This window comes from Maylandia zebra, linkage group LG20 (genome assembly GCF_041146795.1).
Source record: "Maylandia zebra isolate NMK-2024a linkage group LG20, Mzebra_GT3a, whole genome shotgun sequence".
Classification (NCBI taxonomy): Eukaryota; Metazoa; Chordata; class Actinopteri; order Cichliformes; family Cichlidae; genus Maylandia; species Maylandia zebra.
In genome coordinates, this window is record NC_135186.1 from 31,274,082 (window position 1) to 31,286,199 (window position 12,118).

A 12,118-nucleotide genomic window follows, 5' to 3' on the forward strand; every position below is an offset into this window, starting at 1 on the left:
ACAGCTCAACAGCCATTATGACAAAACAGCAACATGAACCGAACCAGCCAGTGAAACTTTGAGAGAGATGAGATACTTGAGGCTCAGTTAGGAAAGAAGATGGAAACGAGCAGGGCTTGACATCTGCGAGGCAAGAGTCAAACGAAGCAAAACAAAGAGAGAAAGTAAGACAAGAACAACAGGATTTTCTCTCTCTTAGCTTCTGCAAAGAATTTAGATCGTCTCGCAATACCCGACCGCTTTTTTATGCTGACATAGCCAACATGTTTGTTACCACGCTCTGGTAACTAGCAAACTGCTCTGTGGAGTAAAAGTGTAGCCTTTAAAAAACTACTCACTATTATTAGCAATTAACACATTCACTTTGCAGGATTTTTCACGCATGCTTTAAGCGTGTGAAAGAGTTGGAGATGTGTGTGTCAATGAGAAGGAGTCAGGTATAAAAGTTTAAAGTACCAGTTAGATTTTAGATCTGTAATACTGTATCATCCAGCCAAGGCTTTACTATTTTCAGGATAGGGTTCAAAGTTAACATCCTCTTTCCTCTACCTTGTGGTTTTGAACCCCAGTTGTGCAGGATGTTGGATTTCTGCCACAGTGCTGAAAACAACATGTGCAAAAACATATGAAGGAGGGTGATTGCAAAGAAAGAGTTAATCTGTTCACTGTGCTGTCTTTGTAAATACAGACAATAATCTTTTTTTAATATAAAAATTCAGATTGTGCAGGCGCAACATGTTAGCAAATCTGGAAGTTCACTTCTCAGAGTTATTGTTTTAAGACCAGCATTCACAAAGTGTGACTGGTCCACAGACCCAAAGAATTGCACAACTGGAAATTTCTTTCATCCACTTCATGTCATCCTGTGTCATCTTAAGGTGCTTGGAACAAGACCACACAGCAGGCTAAACCTTTGTAAATTTGACCAGTACACCTTAGAAAATGTCACTTCACCAGGAGTTCAAGACTTCACCAAGACTATAAATATCATTACAATGACACATTACATTTACAAACAGTGCTTGATGCACATATTCTCTTGTGTAGCCCTCCATCCTTGGCTTGGTACTGTGGTATTTTAGCCTTTGGGAAATCTTTGCTAATATATTGCACATTTGACATTTTATTTGCCAAAAGTGTCTTTAAATCCATCTTTTTTTACAGTCCAGATTCGCATCTGTCCCCCCAGCAGCTTATTTCGGAAGCTATTTACATTCGATTATCATTATTCATGACGTTTGACTCTGATCCAATCGGAACAATCTAATGAATAATGCAAATTTCCTTATGCTACATCTTTATCTGGGAGTAATGAGCGCAGCTAGAGATGTAAGAACATATAATAGGACGGCCCTAGGGTTGCCAACTCCCTGAAAAATAAATAAGGGACACCTCGTGGCCAGGGCCGGGCAACCCAGTTCACCCTTCCCAGTGTGGTGAATTTTGTAGCTCTTTTTTTTGTGTGTGAAATTATTTTTTAACCATTTGACTTGAACTTGATTTAAGCAGATGCATATTCTTTGTGATATGACCATATGGGAAACAAATGATCATTTAGCCATTTATTTTTAGCTCAAAATGACAACATTAACACAGTAAAACAGGTCTCTTTCTTAAACAGAAGCCTGTCATGCTTAACTTTTGAGAATATAAGTAAATCTTTCTTTAAAAGAACTGTCCTGCTTAACTTAAAATTATATAAATTAATAGAAAACAGAACGAAAAATACTCTTGTAACAGTGCACATATGCATTTAGTACAGTTGGCTTCAGTTGAGGTATTATTTCAGCTTTTCTAATGCTAATCAGCTGCTCCTGTTTGTAAACCCGCTTGTTCCCATGATTACGCATCATAACTCATCATCATTATTAAAATATGTATTACTTTTATGTATTAGTGATCTATTTGTTGTAATCATCTATCCTTGCAGTCGTTTATTACACAAAATAAATTATATTATCACACTTCTGGCCACATAGCGCTGATATTCACTGCACATGCCCATATCCTTAACCAGAGGGTTTAAAAAAAACAAACCAATGTTTACATACCATATCTGCTTCTGCCTTGGCCTGGCGGACAACAAATTGGTAAAGGGTTCCCCGAGCTTTCATGCCCCTCATGTTCTTCATGTGCCCACCACTAGAAGCATGCCTATGGAAAAAGTGCGCCGGCACACAGTGCAGTGCGCTTTATAGGTGTTATCGTGCACTTTTCCAGCCAGGTGTTTTCCTTTTCCCATTCCTCCCAGTACTTTTGCAGCCTTTTTTTCTTTCTCTGAGCGAACAAACATTGCTGCTCTAATGCTGGGCTTACACTGTGCGATTTTTGGCATATTTTGAGACGATTTTTGAGTCGTGTAACCGATTTGGTGATCGGCCCGATTTTGGCCTTCATCGTGCATCGTTTAGTATACGTGGGGTAACGAGAAGCGGCTGTGGTGACACAGCCGCTCACACTGCTCACGCGCAAACACGTAAACGTCTGTGAAAAAGACGGAGCAGCACGGCTGTGCAGCGTGTGATCTGGACACAAGCGATGGAGGCACAACTTGTAGAACTTTGGAAAGCTCATCCGAGCCTTTTCGATGTGGCCTCACAAAATTATCACGACCACAACAACCGTGAAAATAGTTGGATCTACACTGCTGCTCAATCACAGCTGCCTGATCAATGTTTTTCATTAGCAATTTAGCAAAGTTGGTGGTGGTGGTGTGTGTGTCTGTGTGAGTGAAAGAGAGAGAGAGAGAGAGAGAGAGAGAGAGAGAGAGAGAGAGAGCGAGCGACAGATTTTCTGTTATAACCTTCATTTTATGGAGGCACAGTGTGAGCACTCAGGTCGCATCAGAGCATCGGGTCGTATAGTGTGAGACCTGCATCGTGACCTACCAACTTCTAACCCCTGCGAGTCAATCGTGCAGTTTGAGCAGGAGCTGAATAACGTGACTGAAAAAAATCGCACAGTGTCTGCCCAGCTTTAGGTGTACTGTCGTCCGAGACTTGCACCGCAGTGTCTGCGTTTGTTCCCCTGTTGGCCATGCTTCTTGTTGTGGTCATCTGTTGTCTTCCGGTATTTTCTCCGTAAGCGACCTTTCCTCGACCAATGAGATGAGCGGTAATCTGAATTGTCATACTCGAATTGTCATAAGTGTGCTGTTAGCTCATTGGTCACAAAGCAGGAGAGGGGCTGGGAATTATGTTTTCAAACAAAGCGTTAATTCCATAAACATTTATAGACTACTTTTGATTCTCACTGTATTACGGGACAAAGTGCGTCCCTTATTAGCTCAATACGGGACGTGTACTTTTGTTTCTAAATACGGGACGATTCCGTTTTTTATGGGACGGTTGGCAACCCTAGACGGCCCCCTCAGAGGCGCAGAGTCGGATTGTCAGTCGGAAAAACCTCGATGTAGCTTCCAAGCATATTTAATTTGAATCGCCGATGTGACGTAACAGCTCACGCCGCCTTAAAATCACTCACACTCCAGGCTTGAATTTCAAAAAAGAGGTAGGAGCACACTTTTGACCAGAAGTGATTGACTCACACCGCTGACTTATCCTCACCCTTTAAGTTGACCTGACTCCTCAGCTGCTAGCTGCTTCACTGTTGTCTCTAGCAAGTGGCTAACGGTGTCTGCCTGCAGCTTGGTGATGAGGAGGTGGTGTGCAGAATCACATTAGCTTATCTACCTTGTGACAGTTGTGAAATATGCCTGCTTTTACCCACCTCTGTCTGAAATCTGGGACTGTTGGTTAAAAAAGCGAAGATGAATTTTGTTGGTAAATTCTCCCTGTGCGAAAAACAGAAAGCCTGACAGGCAGCAGCAGTCGTGAGGCTTAGCGAACTGTCAGTTAGTGCTCAGTTGCTGTATATTTGTGCCAGCTTGTGCTAGAACGTTAAGCTTCAGTGGGGCAAAAGGGATGTACAAAAAAAAGAAAGATTTTCTCATCCTGTGTTGTGTCTCGCCTCATCCTGTGAGCCTCTCACCACTGCGCCCACTTGGGGCCTGATTCTTTAATCAATAAACCAATGTTACTGCTCAATACCTCAGTGAATGCTTGCACAGTCTGATAACCTGAGAAACTCACAGCAGGTTTCTGCATTACTCATCCTCTAAAACCTTTTTGTCATTAATGACACTGATGCATTTTGTAAGGGAGAGCACCATGAAACACTTCCACAAAGGTAAATGAAAGCTGTTGGAGTTCTCTGTGCTACAGAGTCCCAGAAGAAGGATTCTGATCATTTATTAATGGAGATAGATTCACATTCATAATAGTGCCACAGCTGTTCATCTGGGGAGCTTAAAACATCACTTGAAATGAGCACCTTCAGGGTCATCCCAGTTGCCATCGAGCTTTAAAAAAAAAAAAAGCTGGGGAGGGAAACTCAGAAGAAGCCTTCCGAGAAAGAGATGAAGGCATTCTCATTTACAATGCTTTTCACAGACTCCTTGATTGGTATTCAAGCCAGTGTGTGACTTCTGTCTTTAGTGCATTAATTTTAATGAAAAATGTGTTCCACATCGCCAGTCATCATTTCCTCCACATACTGAAAAGCCTACTGACCCGCTGCCAGTGTTGTGCCATGTCTGTGTGATTTTAACCACAGGCAAACCAAAGACCATTACATTATGTCTCCTTAGACTTCAAAGTGCAAAGGAGGGGTTACAAGCGGATAGTGCGAGCTATGAAAAAAATGTTTTATTATTCTAATGATTACAGCAGTAAAGACACGAGCCTTAGAGGACTGGCGTTTGGTCTTTTCCTGACAGCTGAGACAGACATTTTCCCCAGTGTTATCTCTCACAACAGGAACAGACGCTGTCTCCAGCCTTCTTTTGTGGTCTACAGTGAAATGTTGTATCAATAATACACCAAGACAGTATACAGGGGGTATGAATTATTGAAAGGCACGCTGGTTCGGCTGGGGTTCTAATCTCCACAGAGCAGTTAATTTGATGTTCTTGTTTTTCTGTTTTGGAATCAACCTGCAATGCACCATCCCTGCAAATATCACAGGCAGAGAGAAGCAGGCCACTGGGAACTAAATGAATGATCTACTGATGCTAATGTCCTCTGCCAGTCGAGGTCTTGCTTAATAAACCTCAAGATGAGACAGCCGTGTGAGAAATAACATGATAAAAAGTAAGCCTCGTCAATTCAAGCCCACACACCTGAAAGTGCGGCTGATAATGACAGTGGAATTAGTAATGAGGATGAGTGAAGGTGCATTCGTCCATTTAGGCGCTACAAAGGCTTAAGGGTTATGCTTTGTAACCTGAATCAGGGCTCTGGAGTGAATATCAAGATCTAAGGCAGGCAGCTGATTAGTGGGAAATGTTCACTCAGCAGAGTGTGAGACTCTGATCTGACTTTTAATTTATCTCGTTTAAAAAGTCATGTGCTGGTTTTCACAGCAGGTGCATCCAGACCAATACCCAGCATTGTTTGGGATATTATCAGCCAGCTTAAGAGTCAACAAACTGGTCAATAAATAAAATGGCATATTATCTCCCAGTCACATCAGGACAGGGGAACTGGAGTCTCAGACTTTCTAATTAGTCGTTCTTATTTTGTCATAATCTGTTTGAATCTGTTGAAGGGACGCTCAGCTGACAGCGGGGGACTTAGAGGGAAATTTGCTCTAGTGAAATGGCTTTGCTGCTGTGAGCATGATAGCTGCAGATATTTTCAAACAGCTGCAAGCCAAATGTGCCCTTTTTTTGGACTGCACACAGGGGAGAAAAAAGATTCATTTTTTCAGTTCTCATATTTCCTTAAATGGTGAGATGAAGATGTGTGAAATGTTAAATGAAAAATATCCACCAATTTGCAACCGTTTTTACAAATTTTCAGGTTATGCTATTTTTTTTTTCAGTTAAAGATGTGATTATAATCTGTGTATGAAATTAAAAGCAGATAGAAATCTGAGAAATTAGAAAAATGTATCCTAAGTTTGAATTTGATACTTTCCCAAAAGTCTGTACAGGGGCTGACAACCAATACATTTCCGTATGTTAAAAAGACACCTGGTACAACATCTCACTTTCAGTTAGCTTATTAGATGAACAGGTTACATGAATGTTTATAAAAAGCATCCCAGAGAGGCTGAATTTGTCTAAAGTAAAGATGGGGAAGGGTTCAGACACTTAGGTTTCTAGTGGTTCTCATTTGTGGTACGTAATGTTATCTAAAGTTTCAGAGAACCCAAAGAAACCCAGGGAAAAGGCTGTAAACCAAGAGTGAATCTTTGGGCCCTCAGACAGAACTGGGTTAAACATAAACATGATTCTGCAATGGAAATTAGTGTGTGAGCACAGGAACACTTCTAAAAACCACTGAGTGTAAACACAGCGTGTTTGTTTCAATAAATAGAAGTTACAACTCTACCATGCAATTACATAAAAACCAGCTGCTGTCCCTTGTCCATAGATCAGTTAAAATGGGCTAAGCTGAGGTGAAAAACGTATGTGGTGTGTGGTCCTTTTTGGAAATGGTATATTATTCACAATAACTATTACCATCACCATCACTGATTGTGACCTACACCGGTTTTCACACCTTGGCTCGTGTGATTAGGTAGAGGATCATTAGGAGGTCCATTGTCCCTCTTAGGGGGACACTCCCACAGGGCTTAAATCTCCACCATTTGACCCTAGAACTGAAGAAGCTTCTTGGATGAGAGGTGTAACATCTTCAAGAAAACTTAAAGAAGTTTTCTTGAAGAAAACGCACACATTCACCAGTGTGTGAATGTGTGCATGAATGGGTGAATGACTGGATATGTAAAGCGCTTTGGGGTCCTTAGGGACTAGTAAAGCGCTATATAAATACAGGCCATTTACCATTTAAGTCAGGAAGCTTTTCTTTCCAAGAAAAGAGAACCTGAGAACCTTCTCAGACATTTTTCTTTCCAAGCGCTTTAGAGTACCATGACCTGGATGATTGAGAACCTTCACAGACACAATAACTATTAAAAACATGAAGAAAGAAGAGATCTAATACCGAAGAAAAAGACTGGGAAGCGAAATTTTGCTTTTAAAAATAAACCAGCTGATCTCCACAGTTATGAAGAACAGAGGTTTCTAAAAAGAGGTGATGCAGCAAAATTGTAAACATGCCCCTGCACTTTAAAAAATGCACGTTTTTTCAAACAATAGCATTTCTCAGTACTGTTTGTGAAGGCTCAAACACTGCCGCCCCAATATGACAAGTGGTAGCACTTTTAAAATCAGCCTTATGTGTTTTTGTGTGTATTTAATTTACTGATCAATTAAGAAATGGAATAGTTGAGTTAAAATAAGAAGAGCAATTCACAGAAAAAACAAAACAAACAAACAAAAAACATTCCTATTTTCTTACAAATTGGAACAAATATGTCAAAAACAAAATAAAAATCAGGCTATCAACTGATTTGTTAGCAAAACTAAATTGTGATCTCTGTTTGATTTCATTACAGTACCTTACTTGTGGTACTTAGGCTATTTAGAAGTAGAATGGGTAGCAGAGCCTTCAGCTGCCTGACCCCTCTTCTGTAAAGCCAGCTCCCAGTTTGGATTCACACTGGATCAGGTGACCCTGAACCCTCCATTAGCTTTGTTCCAATAGCTCTAGACTGCTGGAGTATTTCATCTTCAGTCGTCTTTTTTCACTCACTATGTGTTTATACTCTGTGTGTTTAATTAGTTTTTATTCATTTCTAGCTCTCTTTCACAATGTAGGATTCTTCCCATCAAAGAAGAGTTTTTCCTTCCTACTGTCGCCAACTGCATGCTTATGGGGACCCTTGGAGTTTTCTCCATGTCATTGTAGGATCTTTGCCTTACAATATAAAGTGCCTTGCAGTGTGTGCTTTGTATGGATTTTGAATGAACAAATGTGTGACCACAGATTGCGTTTTGGCAATTACATGGTAGTAATATGTGTAATTTTTTATTTACTGTGATTTGTGATGAATAAGTTGTCACTTCAGTCTAAACCTATAAAATCTGTCAAAAATATTTTATTTAAATGTCAGTTTTATTACGATCCTGCATTGTAAGTCATCTTGATGAACAAAAACTCAAATCTCTCTTTCTGCTGTAATCAGTGTTGCACAAAAATACGTGAAACAAGACCTTTTCTTCAACCCCAACCTACACATCCTCCAACACTATCAGAAGCAGCTTGTCTTTAGCTTCCTTGTGGCAGAAGGAATTTGCATCAATGGCCACATAACATGCAATGGCATGTAATGTCCCCACAGCTCGGTAGTAGATGCCAGTGGCACTGTGATGTACGTTCAATTTCTCTGCTGAGGATGATGTGAGGTGACAGTGGATTTGGTCAGGATTGGTGTGACATGCACTCTTTGAGCAGGGGCCCATCTTCCATAAAAGCAGCAACAAATAACATTTCCTCTTTGCTCTGCACCTGCTGACGAATCTAAAGACTCTTTTTTTTCTGTCAAACACAGAAAGCTCAATGCAGTGCATGTGAACTTGCAGGAAAACTCTCTGGTTAGAAAAGGGAACATGAAATCAGATGGATTATAAAAAGAATCCAAATTGGGGTTATGGATAAACAATATGCAACAGTTAATGGAAATTGGCGGCGAAATAGTGTCCTGATAGACTTCCTATTTTAAACAATCTGTTCTTCTGTAGCTTGAATTTGCTTCATTTTTCATGCAAATTATTCTGTAAAAGTGTATAAATCGTGTCACTCTTCATGTTGTACACAGCAGAGGTGGGACCAAGTCATTGTTTTGCAAGTCTCAAGTAAGTCTCAAGTCTTTATCCTCAAGTCTCAAGTCAAGTCTCAAGTAATGTCAGGCAAGTCAGAGTCGAGTCTCAAGTCACTGGTGTAAAAGTCCGAGTCAAGTCACAAGTCTGAAACTTTGAATTTCAAGTCCTTTCGAGTCTTTAAAAAAAAAAAAACGAAAAAAAGCATGTTGCAGTTATGCTAAATGTAAATATTAGACCATGTAATTTTAAAATCTGTGTTTTTCTCAACACATGACAAAATAGTGAACTTAGAAAATATACACAAATTGTGAAATTGCACCTCTTTAAAATGCAGCTCAATTAAACCTAGCTCCAAGAATAATTTTCACTGATAGTTCTGAGATAAGCTGCATGTTATTCTTGGATGCGGTTGTAGGACTGGCTTTAAAATCGCATGACAAAAATATCATACACATTAAAAAAACTGTATCACCAACGTAGCCTGGACAACATTTGCTAGTTAGATGAAGTCAGCTATCTCATCGTAGCATATTTATATGCATATTTATAATCATACGGTTCTTGGAGTGAGTGCACACACTCATGAAGTTTAGTAACTTCAGGTCACTGCAACAAGCCCAGGTACAGTTTACCGACGGATGGGTGCAGGACCTTGAAATGCACCGTGTAGAACGAAAGACCATCGTACGTATCATAAGTTTACCAGTCTCACAAATCGTCGTCATAAATACACATTCGTTAACCGTTTATTAATAGGACCTTTGAGCTCAACGGTAATTAATTAGTAGTGGAAATAATTTCTGGTACGCGTTACAGAAATGTAGCAGTGACAACAATATTGTATGCTGTAATCGTACTGGGCAATTAGTGATACAAAAAACCTGTTTTATCCTGTGAATAAAAGTATATGTTTTTGTCAATGTACCATAATAACAGAAGCGAAACGCAATATTGTGTCAGGACAATTCACTATTTATGCACAATAAATAAAGGAGCATAGCGCGACAATTTCTGTTCAACGACAGACTTGCTTGTAACCTATATCACCAATTATGTTATGAAAATGACGTATTAACTACTAAAAAACACTGACCTTCGTGTAAATGCTTGGAGCAGACTAACCTGTGAGCTGGAGTGTTCTGGGACGTTATATTTGATCTTTGAATGGCTGCAATCCAGGCCATCCGTCGCGTCTTTGTTACTTCGGAAACATGGCTCGAACAATTTCTCTTCAACGACGTAATCTGATAACAACCGATCTCTTTACCCGTCGGCTTCCCGTGGCTGTCATGCGACCGGCTATTGCAGTTAATAATACAACAGCTTCTTGACATTTTTGTGTTTCTTTTTATCGCTGTGTGACTGATTTTAATTGAAAGCCTGCGTGCGCTACTACCGCTTGCCACGAGTTCCCAGAATCCTTTGCGGTTCTACCCGTGAATGACGTCACATTTTCAATCTCTATATAATATGCGTGTTAAATTTTATATTTGGGGTAAAATATCAAGTCTTTTCAAGTAAACCGGTTCAAGTCCAATTCAAGTCCCAAGTCATTGGTATAAAAGTCCAAGTCAAGTCACAAGTCTTAGAACATTTTTTCAAGTCAAGTCTAAAGTCATAAAATTAATGACTCGAGTCTGACTCGAGTCCAAGTCATGTGACTCGAGTCCACACCTCTGGTACACAGACATTTAACATTTAAATCCCATTTACTAAAAATCTTCACACAGTGAGACCTCAGGGAAGTCTGCCTTTCTAAATCTATAAAGCAACAAATCCTTCAAACACCCTGGTGCATTTGACAGTGTTATCTGCAGTGTAAGTAAATTAAATCAAGCTTCCCCCGCTTTTAGAAAACTCATGCAATATTTGCTAGATTGAACTGCAAATTCTCATGACTAGAATTTGTAGCAGGGAAAAAATACACACAAATGCTGGAGCCTGTTGTCGAGCTGCTGCATTTAAAATATATTTGAAGAGAGGGATTATTCCTTTAAAGAGGGAGAAGCCCACTACAAGTGCAAGAGCAACAGATGCACAAGGCTGCAACAGATGTGTAAATCAGCCCTCATGAATAAGTCAAAAATCCCCTTTTTTATTATGTCGAAACTTTGCCGTACAGATTAAACGCGCGACTATCCTGCTTCTCCACAAGCTGCAGTTACATGTGTTCAGATTTATATTTAGAGGCATAAACCATACATGCCTGAAAATGTTTTTATTTTATTTTGATAGTAAGCTGTTGTGCTCAGGACATCACCGGGCATCACTCAGTCTTAAGGCTTATCCATTACAGTAAAGAAACTCTGCCTTCTGGAGCAAACTGATGAGTCAATGGGAATTTGTTTTGTTGTTATAAACCTTTTGCTCCCTGTTGCCCTGAGGTCACAAAAACTCATTAAGGATATATAAATGGCCACGAGTGTTCAGTGAAAGCCCTGTCCGAGTAACTATCTCTGAGCATACATGTGGGAAATAAATAGAAAAGGACAAGCACATGTTTAAGCAGATTGCTGCTTTCTTCGACTTTTGCATGACAGAAAAGCATTCACAAACAAAATCCATTACTATTAGCTCTGCTCTTGGAAACAAATGAGCATGGAGCCATACAAAGCAGAGAGAAAGTGCTGCCTTACAACCAGTGCACATCAAGAGCTAATGATATTACTCACCCGGTTCTTTGTGGTCAGAGCTGTGGCCAGACAATAGGAAAAGGAAATCCTGACAGGTGTCCTGATCCAACGATGTGCTGTTGTGCAGGCAGAGGTCAACAATTAGGGTCACAGCTCTCTGACAGACCATGTCATACTCCTCTCTGTCAGAACTCATGCTCCCAGCTGCATCCTCAGCCGCGTGTGCTCATCCAAGGGGACCAATACTCCCACGCACACACGCAGCAGGCTGGCATGCAGAAGATAAATGCAACTTGTCTCCGTCCTAGGCTGATTCTTCTCCTTCTTCTGCCGTCTCTCGAATGTGTGTGCATGTTTTCTTGTGTGCGTGCATGCGTGTGCTTCACTTTCTTTGTGTGTTCATGTGTGTAAGCTTGTCCCAACATTGTGTGTGCGTGTGTGTAAGTTGGACCAATATTTTTTAGTGCATAAACATTTGGTGTTTGTGCTGCTCCCCATGTGTGTGTGTAACTGTGTTTTGTAGACTTAATTAATCACATTTATCCCCATGTGTTATAAGCGCAGAATGATTGCATCACATTGACAGCAGGAAAGCAAGTCAAACAACAAACACTGATTTCAGTCAAACCTGCGTACTGTATACTATAAAATGTCAGAGCTTGATGACACCTTCAAGCCCCCTCACCTTTGGCTGTTATGCCACCACACATTCGTTGAGTGTGAACAGACTTTTAAAAAACCCACAAGACTTGTT

The 12,118-nt window shown here is 40.3% G+C and overlaps 1 protein-coding gene across 1 annotated transcript in view; it reads right to left on the bottom strand.

Annotated features, from left to right (window-relative positions):
* Positions 1-11,635, bottom strand: part of syt6a (synaptotagmin VIa) — an 88,499-nt gene extending 76,864 nt beyond the window's left edge. The window contains exon 1 of the mRNA XM_004560454.5: positions 11,404-11,635. Within this exon, the coding sequence (XP_004560511.3) occupies positions 11,404-11,560 (157 nt within the window). The 5' untranslated portion in view covers positions 11,561-11,635. The remainder of the gene's footprint in view (positions 1-11,403) is intronic.
* Between the last annotated feature and the right edge of the window lie 483 nt (positions 11,636-12,118).